Source organism: Erinaceus europaeus, chromosome 2, assembly GCF_950295315.1.
Source record: "Erinaceus europaeus chromosome 2, mEriEur2.1, whole genome shotgun sequence".
In the NCBI taxonomy this organism is placed as follows: domain Eukaryota; kingdom Metazoa; phylum Chordata; class Mammalia; order Eulipotyphla; family Erinaceidae; genus Erinaceus; species Erinaceus europaeus.
Genome location: NC_080163.1, coordinates 64,567,010 through 64,581,225, shown reverse-complemented (window position 1 = coordinate 64,581,225; position 14,216 = coordinate 64,567,010). Strand labels below are relative to the sequence as shown.

At 36.5% G+C, this 14,216-nt stretch overlaps 1 protein-coding gene across 2 annotated transcripts in view; it reads left to right on the top strand.

Moving 5' to 3' along the window:
- LOC103107905 (disintegrin and metalloproteinase domain-containing protein 18-like) overlaps positions 1 to 14,216 on the top strand; it is a 53,510-nt gene that overhangs the window by 31,868 nt on the left and 7,426 nt on the right. For both annotated transcript variants that reach the window (XM_060182240.1, XM_060182233.1), the window contains 4 exons: positions 3,191 to 3,389; positions 5,416 to 5,521; positions 8,180 to 8,369; positions 11,863 to 11,943. In XM_060182240.1, coding sequence (XP_060038223.1) covers positions 3,191 to 3,389; positions 5,416 to 5,521; positions 8,180 to 8,369; positions 11,863 to 11,943 — 576 coding nt within the window. The remainder of the gene's footprint in view (positions 1 to 3,190; positions 3,390 to 5,415; positions 5,522 to 8,179; positions 8,370 to 11,862; positions 11,944 to 14,216) is intronic.

Here is a 14,216-nt window from a genome sequence, read left to right as displayed (position 1 = left end):
AGGTTCTACTTGTGTTTTCTCTTCTGATCTTGTTTTTCAACTTCTGCCTGAGAGTGAGATCATCCCATATTCATCCTTCTGTTTATGACTTATTTCACTTAACATGAATTTTTCAGGGTCCCTCCAAGATCGACTAAAAACTGTGAAGTCGCCATTTTTAATAGCTGAGTAGTATTCCATTGTGTATATATACCACAACTTGATCAGCCACTCATCTGTTGTTGGACACCTTGGTTGCTTCCAGGTTTTGGCTATTACAAATTGTGCAGCCAAGAACATATGTGTACACAGATTTTTTTGGGTGGGTGTGTTGGGTTCCTTAGAATATATCCCCAGGAGAGGAATTGCAGGATCATAGGGTAGGTCCATTTCTAGCCTTCTGAGAGTTCTCCAGACTGTTCTCCACAAAGGATAGGCCAACTGACATTCCCACCAGCAGTGCAGGAGGGTTCCTTTGACCCCACAACCTCTCCAGCATTTGCTGTTGTTACTTTTTCTGATGTATGACATTCTCACAGGATTGAAGTGGAATCTCATTGTTTCTTGATTTGCATTTCTCTGACAATCAGAGACTTGGAGCAATTTTTTCATGTGTTTCTCGGCCTTTTGGATATCTTTTTTTTATTTAAGAAAGTATTAATTAACAAAACCATAGGGTAGGAGGGGTACAATTCCACACAATTCCCACCACCCATTCTCCATATCCCACCCCCTCCCCTGATAGCTTTCCCATTCTCTATCCCTCTGGGAGCATGGACCCAGGGTCATTGTAGGTTGCAGAAGGTAGAAGGTCTGGCTTCTGTAATTGCTTCCCTGCTGAACATGGGCGTTGACTGGTCGGTCCATACTCCCAGTCTGCCTCTCTCTTTCCCTAGTAGGGTGTGTCTCTGGGGAAGCTGAGCTCCAGGACACATTGGTGGGGTCTCCAGTCCAGGGAAGCCTGGCTGGCATCCTGATGACATCTGGAACCTGGTGACTGAAAAAAGAGTTAACATACGAAGCCAAACAAGTTGTTGAGCAATCATGGACCCAAAGCTTGGAATAGTGGAGAGGAAGTGTTAGGGGAATACTCACTGCAAACTCCAGTGTACTTCTGCTTTCAGGTATATATTTTGCAGTAGTTTACGGATACTTGTGAACATATGCTCTCTCTCACAGAAACTGGTGTATATCTAGGTTTTGGGACTTTGTTAGAAAGTGAACCACCTGAGATAGAATTAGAGTATACTATGAAAGGAAAGGTCTCACCCGAGTAATGAAGCTGAAGGGTTGTCATTCCACACGTGAAGTCTCTGGACACAGTCTGAAGTGAAGCATGTTGAGGTGGCAATCGTTGTGTTGGTTAGGTTGTGATCGGCAGATGCAATATTATTTGATATGGATTGGGAAAGGCATATGTGGATCTCTTCTGTGGTGAATATTCTGTCCATGTCCTCTCCCCATTTTTGGATGGGGTTATTTGTTTTCTTATGGTTGAGTTTGGCAAGTTCTTTATATATTTTGGTTATTATCCTCTTGTCTGATGTATGGCATGTAAAGATCTTCTCCCATTCTGTGAGGGGTCTCTTAGTTTGGGTAGTAGTTTACTTTGCTGTGCAGAAGCTTTTTAATTTGATGTGGCCCCATAGGTTTATGCTTGCCTTAGTCTTCTTTGTAATTGGATTCGTTTCATTGAAGATGTCTTTAAAATTTATGTCTGCTAAGTTTTGAGTCAGTTAAATTAGGGGAGGGTGCATGTGTGTGTTGTGTTTGTGTGTGTGTTACTTTCACATATAAAGAAGCTTTGCATTTGTTCCTAGGGAGATAGTATACTTAGTGCATTTCCTTTATCATAGGCATTACCCAGGTTTAAGCCTGGCACCTCAGTATAAGAAGCTTTGGTGTTATGGTATCTTTCTCATTCTCTTTGTCTGTCTTTGTCATTCCATCTGAAAAATCTGAATTGTAGTGGTGAAGTTGCAGTGAAAAAAAAAGGAGGTCTGCATTTAGATGTAATGTCTGGAGAGCAATAAATTAATAATAGTTGATAGAGAAGAAATTTGATAATAACTGTACTCTTTAGTTTAGCTATGCAAGGGGTCTTTTTACACTTAGTAACTGTTGTAAATTAACTTAAAAAGAGGTATGGGGGTCGGGCCGCTTGTGGCGCATATAGAAGAATTCACAGCAGGAGCTGGGAACTGGTTTAATCAATACCCGGTTTATTAGGGTGAAACAGGTAAAAGGCAAAATAAGCAGTTATCATCAAGGGTTAAGCCTACGCTAGGTCTATAAAGTCTGAATATGGTTATCAAAGTTTAGTCCCATAAGATAAAGAATTATCAGCTCTGGTAAAGGTTGCTCATGGCTGTAGAGGGGTCTAAAAGTTTACCAACTAGCAGAGTCACACGTGTTCAGTTCCCAGGAAAAGCAGCCATGGCGGATACCTGACCAGAAGAAGCTTCTGACCAGAAGCAGCAGCAGCAGCCAGCCAAAGAGACTCATGTGCTCCAAGACTCATGTGCTTTCTTTTATACATTCCCTTCTCTGAAGCACCTCCTCAGGGTGAGGTCATTTGTATGCTAATAGTCCCAAACTCCTGCTGGGGTCACCACAACTAACTAATATGTTGTTGACTATGATAGTTACTACTTGCATTGCTTATCAAGTGTTGTCCTAAGCACTTTTTGCATTAATTCAATATTAACAAGAGCTCTATGAGAAAATATTTTTTATGACAAGTTTATAAATGAGTAAGCTACAAAGCAGATATTAAAAATTTTGCCTACAAATAAAGTGGTAACAGTTCATGCAAAAGATTGAAACCAGACAGTTTGACTCCAGGGATTTTCCTAAAAGTGAAAAAAAAAAAGTTAATGTCTTTTCAGTTTTAGAGCGTGGTTATTTTTCAGCTAATTTGTTCAGTCATCTCCCATTGCTGATTGAGTCAAAGGGTCTCTCAACACAGAACACAAAGAAGCACGTTGTTCATGCAAACATTATCAGAAAATATCCTTTTATATATTAGAGACAGTTAAATTTAGAGGTGCATAGTGGATTCTGTACATCATTTTCCCTTTAGAAAACTCACAGTTTTTCAGGGACTCAAGTATCAACAATCAGGCATATTTTACTTGATAAACCTTTTCATTAAGTATGAGGATAGTCATTCATAGAGCATGACTTTCTTTTTTCTTTTTGTCCTCCCAAGTTATCAAAAGCAGGTACTCCATGTAGAAAGAGTGTTGATGAAGAATGTGATTTTACAGAGTATTGCAATGGGACTTCTAGTAGCTGTGTTCCAGACACTTATGTATTGAATGGCAAATTGTGTGGTTTGGGAACTGCATATTGTTATAATGGACAATGCCAGACTACTGATAGCCAGTGTACCAAGGTATTTGGAAAAGGTATTGCTCTTTATTTTGATTTTACTTTGAGATTAATTTACAGGATATATATTCTGTAACACAGGCCACAAAACTCTAGTGGTGAAAGAACTTGAACCACAAATTCAACAAGGAACAACAACTCAATTAAAGAAGTTTAGTTTTTTGTAGCAATCCTTAAGATTTTCAAAGAGATTTTCAAACATTTTTCCCCATACTCTGATTTTTGCTTTTGATAGTTTGCTACATGTGCTTTAAAAGTTCATAATTTATGTAAAGAATAGAACAGTATGTCAGTAGACTATGAACAAAGAATAGAGAAGGGAGAAAGAAATATAAAGACACATAAATAAAGTGAAAAAGAAATGTGATAATGTATGTACTCATACACAAAGCTAACACCCACCATAAATACCCACTGTGAAAGGAACACTGAATAGCCAAATAGAATAACTTTACATTCTGCCAGCATCTACCATCATCCAATCCAATGCCCACAGGATGGAAGCAATTCTGTTTGTATTATTGCTTCTGAAATAGCTGTGTATTTTCCAGTTTTAAATTATCTCTTTCTTTAGTGCTTACACCATCTTCTCAAATGCATCTAAAGGTTGTTAAGAGACATTCTGTTTTCTTTCCTCCTTGCCTAAGGCACCAAGTTCTTTTAAACCACTCTCTGTTTAATTTTTTTTAATATTTTATTTTATTTATTTATTCCCTTTTGTTGCCCTTGTTGTTTTATTGTTGTAGTTATTATTGTTGTTGTCGTTGTTGGATAGGACAGAGAGAAACAGAGAGAGGAGGGGAAGACAGAGAGGGGGAGAGAAAGATAGACACCTGCAGACCAGATTTACCACCTGTGAAGCGACTCCCCTGCAGGTGGGGAGCCAGGTTCAAACCGGGATCCTTATGCCGGTCCTCTTGCTTTGTGCCACCTGCGCTTAACCCGCTGCGCTACAGCCCGACTCCCCTAATTTTTTGAGAAGATTGTTTCTATAAATGTTTCACTGTACTATAGTATCCACTACTCTTTCAGCCTATGCTAATGATTTTACCACCACTGCCATGTTCCAATTCTAATGTCAAAGTCTTTAAAAATATTTTATCTTTTTAAATTTAATTTATTTATTTTGGATAGAGACAAAGAAAAAAATGAGAAGCAGGAGATAAAAAGGGTGAGGGAAAGCAAGACACCTTCCTGCTTCACCACGTATGAAGCTTCTGCCCTGCAAATCGGGATGGGGGGGCTTGAACTTGGGTGTTTGCTCATTGTAGTAAGTGTGCTCTACCAGATGTACCACCATCTGGCTCCCTAATGTCACAATCTTTAAAGAAATATTTCAGTGGAACTTCACTTCAAGACATCAGCTTCTGTGTTTAAATGGAAGGAGTCCTCTAATTTCTATTTGCAAATACAGTACATCTATTCTGATAGTACATACTGCCTTAGCTATGACACTCAGAAAAAATAGGTAAGCCTCTGTTCAAAAGATTACTTATCCTGAAGTCATACACTTGTGTTATATATTAAGGATTTAAGTCATGTTCACAAGTGACAATGGTGATAATATGACAAATTTTGTTCTAGTTATAAAGGTTCCTGTTTCAAATTTAAAAATGAAATGCTTCAAATTTCTCATTTTACTAAGTAAAGCTGATTACAAGGTGAAGCGAGATAACCATTGGACTCGAAAGTATGAGTTCTCACATGGAAAGGTAGCAGATTTTTAAGTAGTAATATCTACAGCAATACATGTGATCTATCTATTCCACTGGATAAGGCAGTTTTAACTTGTAGTCATAGGGCATGCCAGAAAACAAAGTATGATCAAAACTTGAATTTCTCAACATGACATAAAAAACTGTTATCTTTTAACTAACAAGAAGTGTTTTTAAAGATGTATTTTGGTACATGTAATGTCAGTGATGGAATTTGAGATCCTATGCATATAAATATTAGTGAGTCACTTCCTTAGTTCCCTAGCAATTGATAAAAATTGTACTTTAATTTAAGAATAATGAACTAACAATACGTTTGCCTTCTAAGGTGCTCAAGGTGCTCCATTTGCCTGTTTTGAAGAAATTAATTCTCCACTTGGTAGACTTGGAAACTGTGGATTCAAAGGTTCACAGCCTTTACCTTGTGGACAAAAGTATGTATTTACATACTAATTATTTCACTGAGTCATAAAAAAAATGGCATGTTTCTTGTCAAAAGATAGCACCTAGTAAGGCTAACTAAATCATAAATGAGAGGAATATTTACAAATAGAAACATCTATCTCCCTTGTATTTAATTCAGTCTTTTTTTTTTATTCTCCTGATAATGTTCTAGTAGTGAGACTAGTCTAAAGCAAGACTTATTACCATTACTAAGAACCGCATAACAATTTTCTGAAATCAGAAATTTGTGATGTGTGATTTGAGACTTTTGAGTTTTCCATTAATTCTCTTAAGTGATAATGATTGCAAAGGAAGTACTCTGAGTTTTAAGACATAGTATTGTGAGAAAATTTCAAAATTCACTGGGTATATGGCAGTACCCTGTGCTAGCTAAATTCAGAATACAGAAACATAGATTTACTGAAACCTATGGAATTAAAGGATTAATAAAATCCAATAAAGGAAGTTTCTAGCCTATAACAAATGATTTCTGAATTTCATGAAAATATCAAAATAAATCATAAAAATAGTGAGCTCATCTCCTTTGCATTTCTTTGAATGGAATTTGAAGGCGACATGTTGTTAGATAGGCCAAAAAGGGTGGACAAATGCCAAATGATATCACTTATAGGTAAGACTTAATGAATAGGGACAGAGGGGTAGATCACAAAGTGAAACATGGACTGGGTGTGGTATATTGTATTGGAGCAAAGGACTCTGGAGGAGGGGGTGGAAAGAACTGAAGAGAACCTTGGAGTCCTGATGCATGATTGTATAAAAGGACTTAGGTTGTGAGTGAGAGTGTTCTGCAGAGAACTTTCACAGGGAGATAAGAAACTGTATTCTTGTGTCAATGATTGCACCATTAGTGCCCTCCTCCATAAAAATGCTTTAAAAAATTCTTTATAGATGCACCACAGGAGAACTCTATCTCTAATGCCTGAAATAATCACAGACAAACCAACAAGGTGCTGAGTATTCATTGAATGGGAAAAATAAAAAGTATAACAGAACAGTCAACCAAGATGGCAACATAGCCTAAATCCTAGTTGAAGAGACACAAGGAAAGTTGTCTTCACCACAGCTGGAAATGGTGCCACTGCTGCCAATGTCTAGAACTAATAGCCCTACATCACCCTTACCACTACTCCAGACTCTAGTACCACACAGTGGGAGAAGATCTTCAGACAGTGCAGCATCTTATAACAAAGAAAAGAAGTTATCTGGTTTAGCTGAGCAACATCCTAACAAGTCCCAGTAGAACCACACAAAGTTGAGAAGCAACACTGTGACCTCAATAAAACAATGTCCCTTATACTCAATCAATTCAATGTATGAAAAACTCATTAAGATAATTAGAAAGCATGGCTAGCTTCAACCTAAATTAAGCCTTCTTCCTGCTAGTTAATGGATACAGCATAGTGAGTAAGTTCATTCAGTTTCTGAAGTGTATGAAAGTAAGGATGAAGATGAACTCATATGATATATGCTTTTGAGGAAACATTGAGATGAAATTATCAGCGAAAGACTAGAAACAATTATCCTAAATTATTTTAAGCTCTAACCAAGGGCTGGGGGTGTGGTGTTAGTAGAAGGATATTATCAACTAGGACTATTCAATTCATCTAACCACTAGTCCTCAAACAGTTACTTCTTGGGAGTTTCAGGAAGTTAATTTTTAAATTATCTCCTTTAATTCCCTTCCTCACAGACATCTTGTCTATTTGGGTATGCATGGAACAATTATATCAGAAGGAAATGCAGAAAGTACCTGAACACTTAGCACATAACAAACGTATATATATATATATATATATATATATATATATATATATATATAATCCACACTTTAGAACAGAGCCACTGTCACTATAAATCCCAGCCTTAGCACAGTGCATTATAATTAGGAAGAATGTCTAATCTTTCCCTGAGGAATAGAGTTTTGAAACTCACATTTAATACCCCACTACATAAAGCTCATACACGAAGACAGGATCACAAAATACCTCTCTCTCATACAACAAAAATCATGTTCAAGAGCCCCACAAAACAAAAGGAGCAGGTGGTAAAGTGGTGCAGACATCCTTTAGGCCTTAGTGCTGAAGGAGCATGCAAAATCTTTCCCCAGAAGGGGTATGTTTGCATACTTAAAAAGCTTTTGCCTGAGGGTCAGAATTCTAATTGAGTCTCCTGCAGAGGCTGGGGAAACCAATGGATACTTACTCCATGATCCTAGTATAGTCTATTCCAGGGTATCAGTATGTCCTGGAAAGAATTTATGTACATGTCTGTGTCCCAGCTTGCTTGCTGCAAGGCAGCAGCATCATCTGGCTCCAATAATCACAAGGGCTTTTATTCAGTAGGACTGTGGCACACAGAGATATTTTGCCTTTTCTTTATTTAATTTATTATTTTTTTAATTTTTAGTTCTGTAATAGAAAATGGTTTCCATATATACTTTTCAATTCTGCCATTGTGCTAATTAGTTGGGTTGCATCTTAATTATTGTGCACCATTCTTTTGCATTTTTCTGGTTTTACCTTCTCAATGGAATAACATTTACATCAGCATCCCCACAGCATAATAAGTATTTGGAGTTTGGTATCATTATAAACTTAAAGGATAAATTTCTTACTTTTCGTTTTCAGGGATGTTCTCTGTGGAAAATTAGCTTGCATTTGGCCACATACAAGTATTTATAAAAGTGATGTTGAAGCCGCAGTTTACTCATATATCAAAGGTCATGTTTGTATGTCCATAACTACTGAATCATCCGTAATGGTAGATGGAAGAGACTATACCTATGTAGCTGATGGAACTGTGTGTGGGCCACAAATGGTAACTAAACAAGACAATTTATAGTTAACTGAGGCTGTATTATATGATTACCATAATTAAGCTGAGTGGAAATGAACCTGGTACTGACACCCAAATTATATTTAAAAGATGACTACACTAAATCTCAGTTACTCAATACTGTTTAATGTAGAATTAACCTATCAGTTTTTTTTATGAGGAGATGTAAACATATTATGCATAAAATTCTACCTATGTGATTTGTGTGGATCTTGGAGTTAATAAATTTCAAATCATAAAGATCTAATTTTAAGTTTTCCTTGATCATTGAACAACTGAATTTTCGTATGTTTCAAACCATATATTTATGGGTATGATCAAAATATATGTAAGAAGTTTCAAAGAACTAAAAATGAAGTCTTTCACTGAAAAGCATGGTTACAGTCCATGTATACAAATCGATGTGTGGTCATTTACATGAATGTAGTTATTAAGTAAAGGGAGTACCAACATGATTCAGAGACTCAGGCAAGATAGAAGTATGAGAGCATCCATTTCCAGATAACATAGTATAAGGCATCTAAGATTTAAAGTAGCAATTGAAACCAGTATTTACATATAAGTGGCCCTGATCAAATATATTACTATTAAGAGTTCTAAAAGATTAGATGATCAAAGTGTTATTTGATTCTATACATGTCCTTCTTAGGGATATGGACATGCCTTAGAGAATATCTCACAAAAGGTGAGGTCTCTAAAAGTGTTAGGGATCTTTCAGTCTTTTAAGCAAAAATTCAAAGCAGAGAATATCTTAATTTAAAGAGATTTGTGAATGTGCTGTCTATTGGAATTGAAACTGATTGTGGTATGCCAGGTGCCGTGGAAAGCTAAACATTCTTACACGGTCTTTTGCAAGAAAAGAGTCCAGTGTAAAATATAAAAGGGAGCCAAGGTCATACCTCCCACCCAAGCCTTTTGTTACAGGAAGTATATCCAGATAGAAAGAGGAGCTGGAAATTTTTTTTCTTGCTTATTATCAGAAATTGGGCTTTGGGATAAACAGATATGAGACCTTGATGACACCAGACTATCTGACCTTCTGGGTCATAATAAACTTTCTTTGACAGTTCTTCTTCTACTTGGGTTTCCCATACATTTTATTCTTGGAATAGACTTATATCTCCTGTGGTTTGCTCTGAAAATAAAGGATAATTAGGAATAATGAAGGCCATGAGTTTCTTGATCGTAGCTATCCTTTCCTTGAAAATTCATTTGTAACATGTTAATTCTTTCTTGAAAAGTATTTTCGGCACAAAGCTTAAGAGTACCCGTCTTCTGCCTAACCCAGCTTAGCAATTTTAGGTCACCGCATTTCTGTAGGGCATTATAAGGTATCCCAGTTCCCTTGGGGTCATGGTTTCAGAATGAACACCTTTTTTTTTTTGTTTGTTTGCTTTTGTTTTAACCAGAGCACTTCTCAACTCTGGCTTATTGTGGTGCTGGAAATTGAACCTGGAACATTGGAGCCTCACATATAAAATTAATTTGCATAATAACCATTATGCTAACCCCCCAGTCCCAGAATGAATACAATTTTTGAGAATTATCGGCAGATATATTCTTAACTAGATATGACAGAAATAGTGAGCATGAAGTGAAAGAAGACTGTTGGATCCCTGAATCTGTTGCTTAGCTATGAACACCAATGAGGGAACAAAGAGCTCAGATACTTTGAAGCCTAATGAAGGAAATCCAAATATTTTTTTTTGTTGTTGTTAGATTTCAGAATTGTTATGAATCATTGATTTGTTGCCCTTTGGAATTAGAAAGATTATTAAAATTATCCTATGTGTGTTTTACGGTTGCTGACTTTCAGAACAGATAACTCTTTATCCATAGACCTATAGATAGACGAGTTATATTCAAGGAAAAAGACGCAGTAGACTAACCCAAGCTGGAGTTAATTTAAATGAAGTGACTGAAGTTATACTGATGTTTTAGTAGGGTGGTAGTTTTGGATGCCTTACAACTGTATTAGTTTACATATGTAAATGCATGGAATATTGGAAATAAGAGAATGGACTTAACAATTTGTTTTAAAAATGTACAGCGAAGGGCTGAAATGTGATGACCTACTGAAAGAACACACATGTTGTCATATGTATGGACCCATCTTCATTAATGGTGAAGCAATGTTATAGATGTCTCTCTGTTTCTCTCTCTCTCTCTTGCCCTCTCCTTTCCATTTCTCTCTGTCTATATAAAAATAAAACATAAAATTGTTAAAAAGTTAATAGCTTAAAAATGATACTGATTATCTCATATTTTTCTCATTCAATCTCTTGAATGTAAAAAAAAAATTTCCACTAATACATGCCAGATGGATACAGTGACTTGTTTCACAAACCAGTAGTGACAAAATATCACACAGATAATTCCATTTATCTTTATCTTTTCTTCTTTATCTTTTCTACACATATATTCCAACGAATATCATTTATAATTGATTTTATTGCAGAAAAACTATCCACAGAGATACAGTTTCACGTTTTCTCAAATTATGTATCAGCATAGCTCTCCAGCCATGAAAGTGCTGTCTCCCTGTGCCATAGGGTGCTAGGTCCCCAACCACTCTTCCTCCCTTCCTGATTCAGAGTTTCTTATAGCTTCTCAATGTGACCACAGGTTTATCAGTGTTCTACTCTGTTAGCTCCTCTTTCCTTCCTTCTTTCCTTCCTTCCTTCCTTCCTTCTTTCCTTCTTCCTTTCTTTCTTCCTTTTTCTTCCCATTCTCTCTCTCTCTAGAGGCAAAGAGGCAGAGAAATAGAGCGCTTTAAAGAAAATAGGGGGGTGGATTAGATGGTGGCATACTTGGTTACTATATGCAAGGGTCTAAGTTCTAGCCCCTAGCTCCTCACCAGCAGGGGTAAGCTTCACCAGTAGTGAAGCAGATCTGTAGGTGTCTATTTTTCCCCTTCTCTATCTCCCCTCCTCAATTTTTGCCTGTCCTATCAAATAAAATCAAGAAAAAAGAAAAATGGCCTCCAGGAGCAGTGAGTTTGTACTGCCAGCACCTGATCCCCAGTAATAACCCTAGTGCCAGAGAGAGAAAGAAAGGAGAGAGAGAGAGAGAGAGAGAGATGTGGCAGGAACTATACCCTGTAATCCTAACACTATATAACCCACTATTAATCACAAATTAAAAAAAGAGAAAAAAAGAACAAAAAGGAAACTAAATGATAATGAATTGCTCACTTTGACATAACAGATGCTTTCATTGAATACAAATTAAAACATTTTAAAGGTTATTATATAAATATTAGAAGATATACTCATGATCATTTGTAAACTAAAATAAGAACTTATGTATCATTGCTTAGATTTTTATGCTAGAATGTCAAAGTCTGTACCAGAATTAAAGTAATACAAAATAAAAAGTTTCAACATGAGTTTCTGTTACATACACATATATCGAAACATTCTTTTATCCTGTCAAATTAATGATTGACTGAATTATTACATTTGTTTCATTTCAGTATTGTGTAAATAAGACTTGCAAAAAAGCTCAACTGGTGGAATATAGCTGTAATGCCAATAAAAAATGCAAAGGGAATGGGGTAAGTAGCTTTCTTCGGTAGTGGTAAATCAGTGTGTGTGTGTGTGTGTGTTTGTGTGTGTGTGTGTGTGTGTTTTCAACGGAAAATAAAAACTTCCCTGTTTGAAAGAATTGAGTTTTAAATTGACTTCTCCTAAGAATAGTTGAATAATAAGCAGGAAATCAATCAACTGAACAAATCAATCACTATGAGATGATTGTACTATTTATTATATTGATTTTTAATAATTATTTACAACTTATAAATTAGTGAAACATTTAAATGAAAATCAGTTATTCTTCTTATGTCAAGTTAGGCTTTATATTATTACCATTTTATTTTTCAGACTCTTAGTAATGTAAGATGTTACATATATAAAATTACATGAACAATGTATGTTTTTTTTTTTATTTGATATCATGGGATTTCACTGCTCCAGTTGACTTTTTCCAGGCAGAAACTGAGATATAAAAGGAAAAGAAACCAGAGTAATTAAACTCTTTCCAGTGCCATGGAGACTAGGCTCAAACCCCCCCATTTACATAATAATGCAGAAGCATGATACAAGTCAGCTATTTGCCAGCCTGAATATATTTAAAAATAAATTGATAGGTCATCAGGATAACTCATGTGGGAATATGTCCAATTTGTCTCTCCTTCTTTCCCTCTTTATTTTACTATCTGAAAAAAAAAATTGTCCCTTAATGGTGAAGCTCTGACAATGACAAAATATATTCTGAAATATTAAAGAGAATTCCCTTATTGTTCTTGTGAAGAAATTTCTTTCTTTCATTGAGATAGTGTTGGTATATAAGCCTCTTCTGCTACTTTTTTCTTTTTTTAAATTTTTTATTACCTTTATTTAATTATTGGATAGAGATAGCTAGAAATTGAGAGGGAAAGGGGAGGTAGAGAGGAAGAGAGACAGAGAGACACCTGAAGCCTTGCTTTACCACTCATATAATTTTCTTCCTACAGACAGGGCCTACTATTTTTTCTTCCATTAACATTTTGGTATGATCAGTTGTGCATCAAATTCTGACGATTGTTTTTTTTCTTTTGTTTGATTTTCTTTAACTGCCCCCCCATTTTATTTTAAATCCCACATATGATTAAGACAGTGCACTTGTAGACCTTTTCCTTCTAGTTTATTTTTCTTAGAACGATTCCTTCCTGGGAGTTGGGTGGTAGTGTAGCGGGTTAAGCACACATGGCGCAAAGCGCAAGGACCCGCGTAAGGATCCCAGTTCGAGCCCCTAGCTTCCCACCTGTTGGGATGTCTCTTCACAAGTGGTGAAGCAGGTCTGCAGGTGTCTATCTTTCTCTCTCCTTCTCTGTTTTCCTCTCCTGTCTCGATTTCTCTTTTTCCTACCCAACAACAACGACATCAATAACAACAATAATAACTACAACAATAAAATAACAAAGGCAACAAAAGGGGATAAATAAATAAATATAAAAATAAAAACAATGATTCCTTCCAGTTCTATCCATACAGTAATTAAAGGTAAGGTCTCTTCATTTCTTATATTTGAGTAGTAATTTATTGTGTAATATCACACACCTGTTGTGTATTTATCTCATTGTATGCTTTTGACTCCTTTGTCATAAGCTGTCTACATAGGTGAAGATTTATATTTGGAGTGATGCTCTGCTTCTCCAATTTTTACTCATAAGTAAATCAGTAACCCTTACTAGAAATATATATTTGCCTCCAGGGTTATTGCTGGGACTCTGCACTACAAATCCATTGTTCTTGGAGGCGATTTTTTTTTTCCATTTTGTTGTTTATCATTGTTGTTGGATAGAACAGAGAGAAATCAAGAGAGATGGGGAAGACAGAGAGGGGAGATAAAGACAGACAGTTGAAGAACAGCTTCACCGCTTGTGAAGTGACCCCCCCCCCCAGGTGGAGAGCCAGTGGCTTGAACTGGGATCCTAACACCAGTGCTTGTGCTTTGCGCCATGTGCTCTTAACCTTCTGCGCCACCGTCCAGACCCCCCTGAATAACATATTCTTTTTTAATTTTTATATTTATTTATTTTCCCTTTTGTTGCCCCTTGTTTTTTATTGTTGTTGTAGTTATGATTGTTGTTGTTACTGATGTCGTCGTTGTTGGATAGGACAGAGAGAAATTGAGAGAGGAGGGGAGACAGTTGGGGGAGAGATAGTCACCTGTAGACCTGCTTCACCGCCTGTGAAGCAACTCCCCTGAGGTGGGGAGCTGGGGGCTCGAACTGGGATCAAACTGGATTCTTACATGGTTCTTGCGCTTCTGGAAGTGCTACTGCCT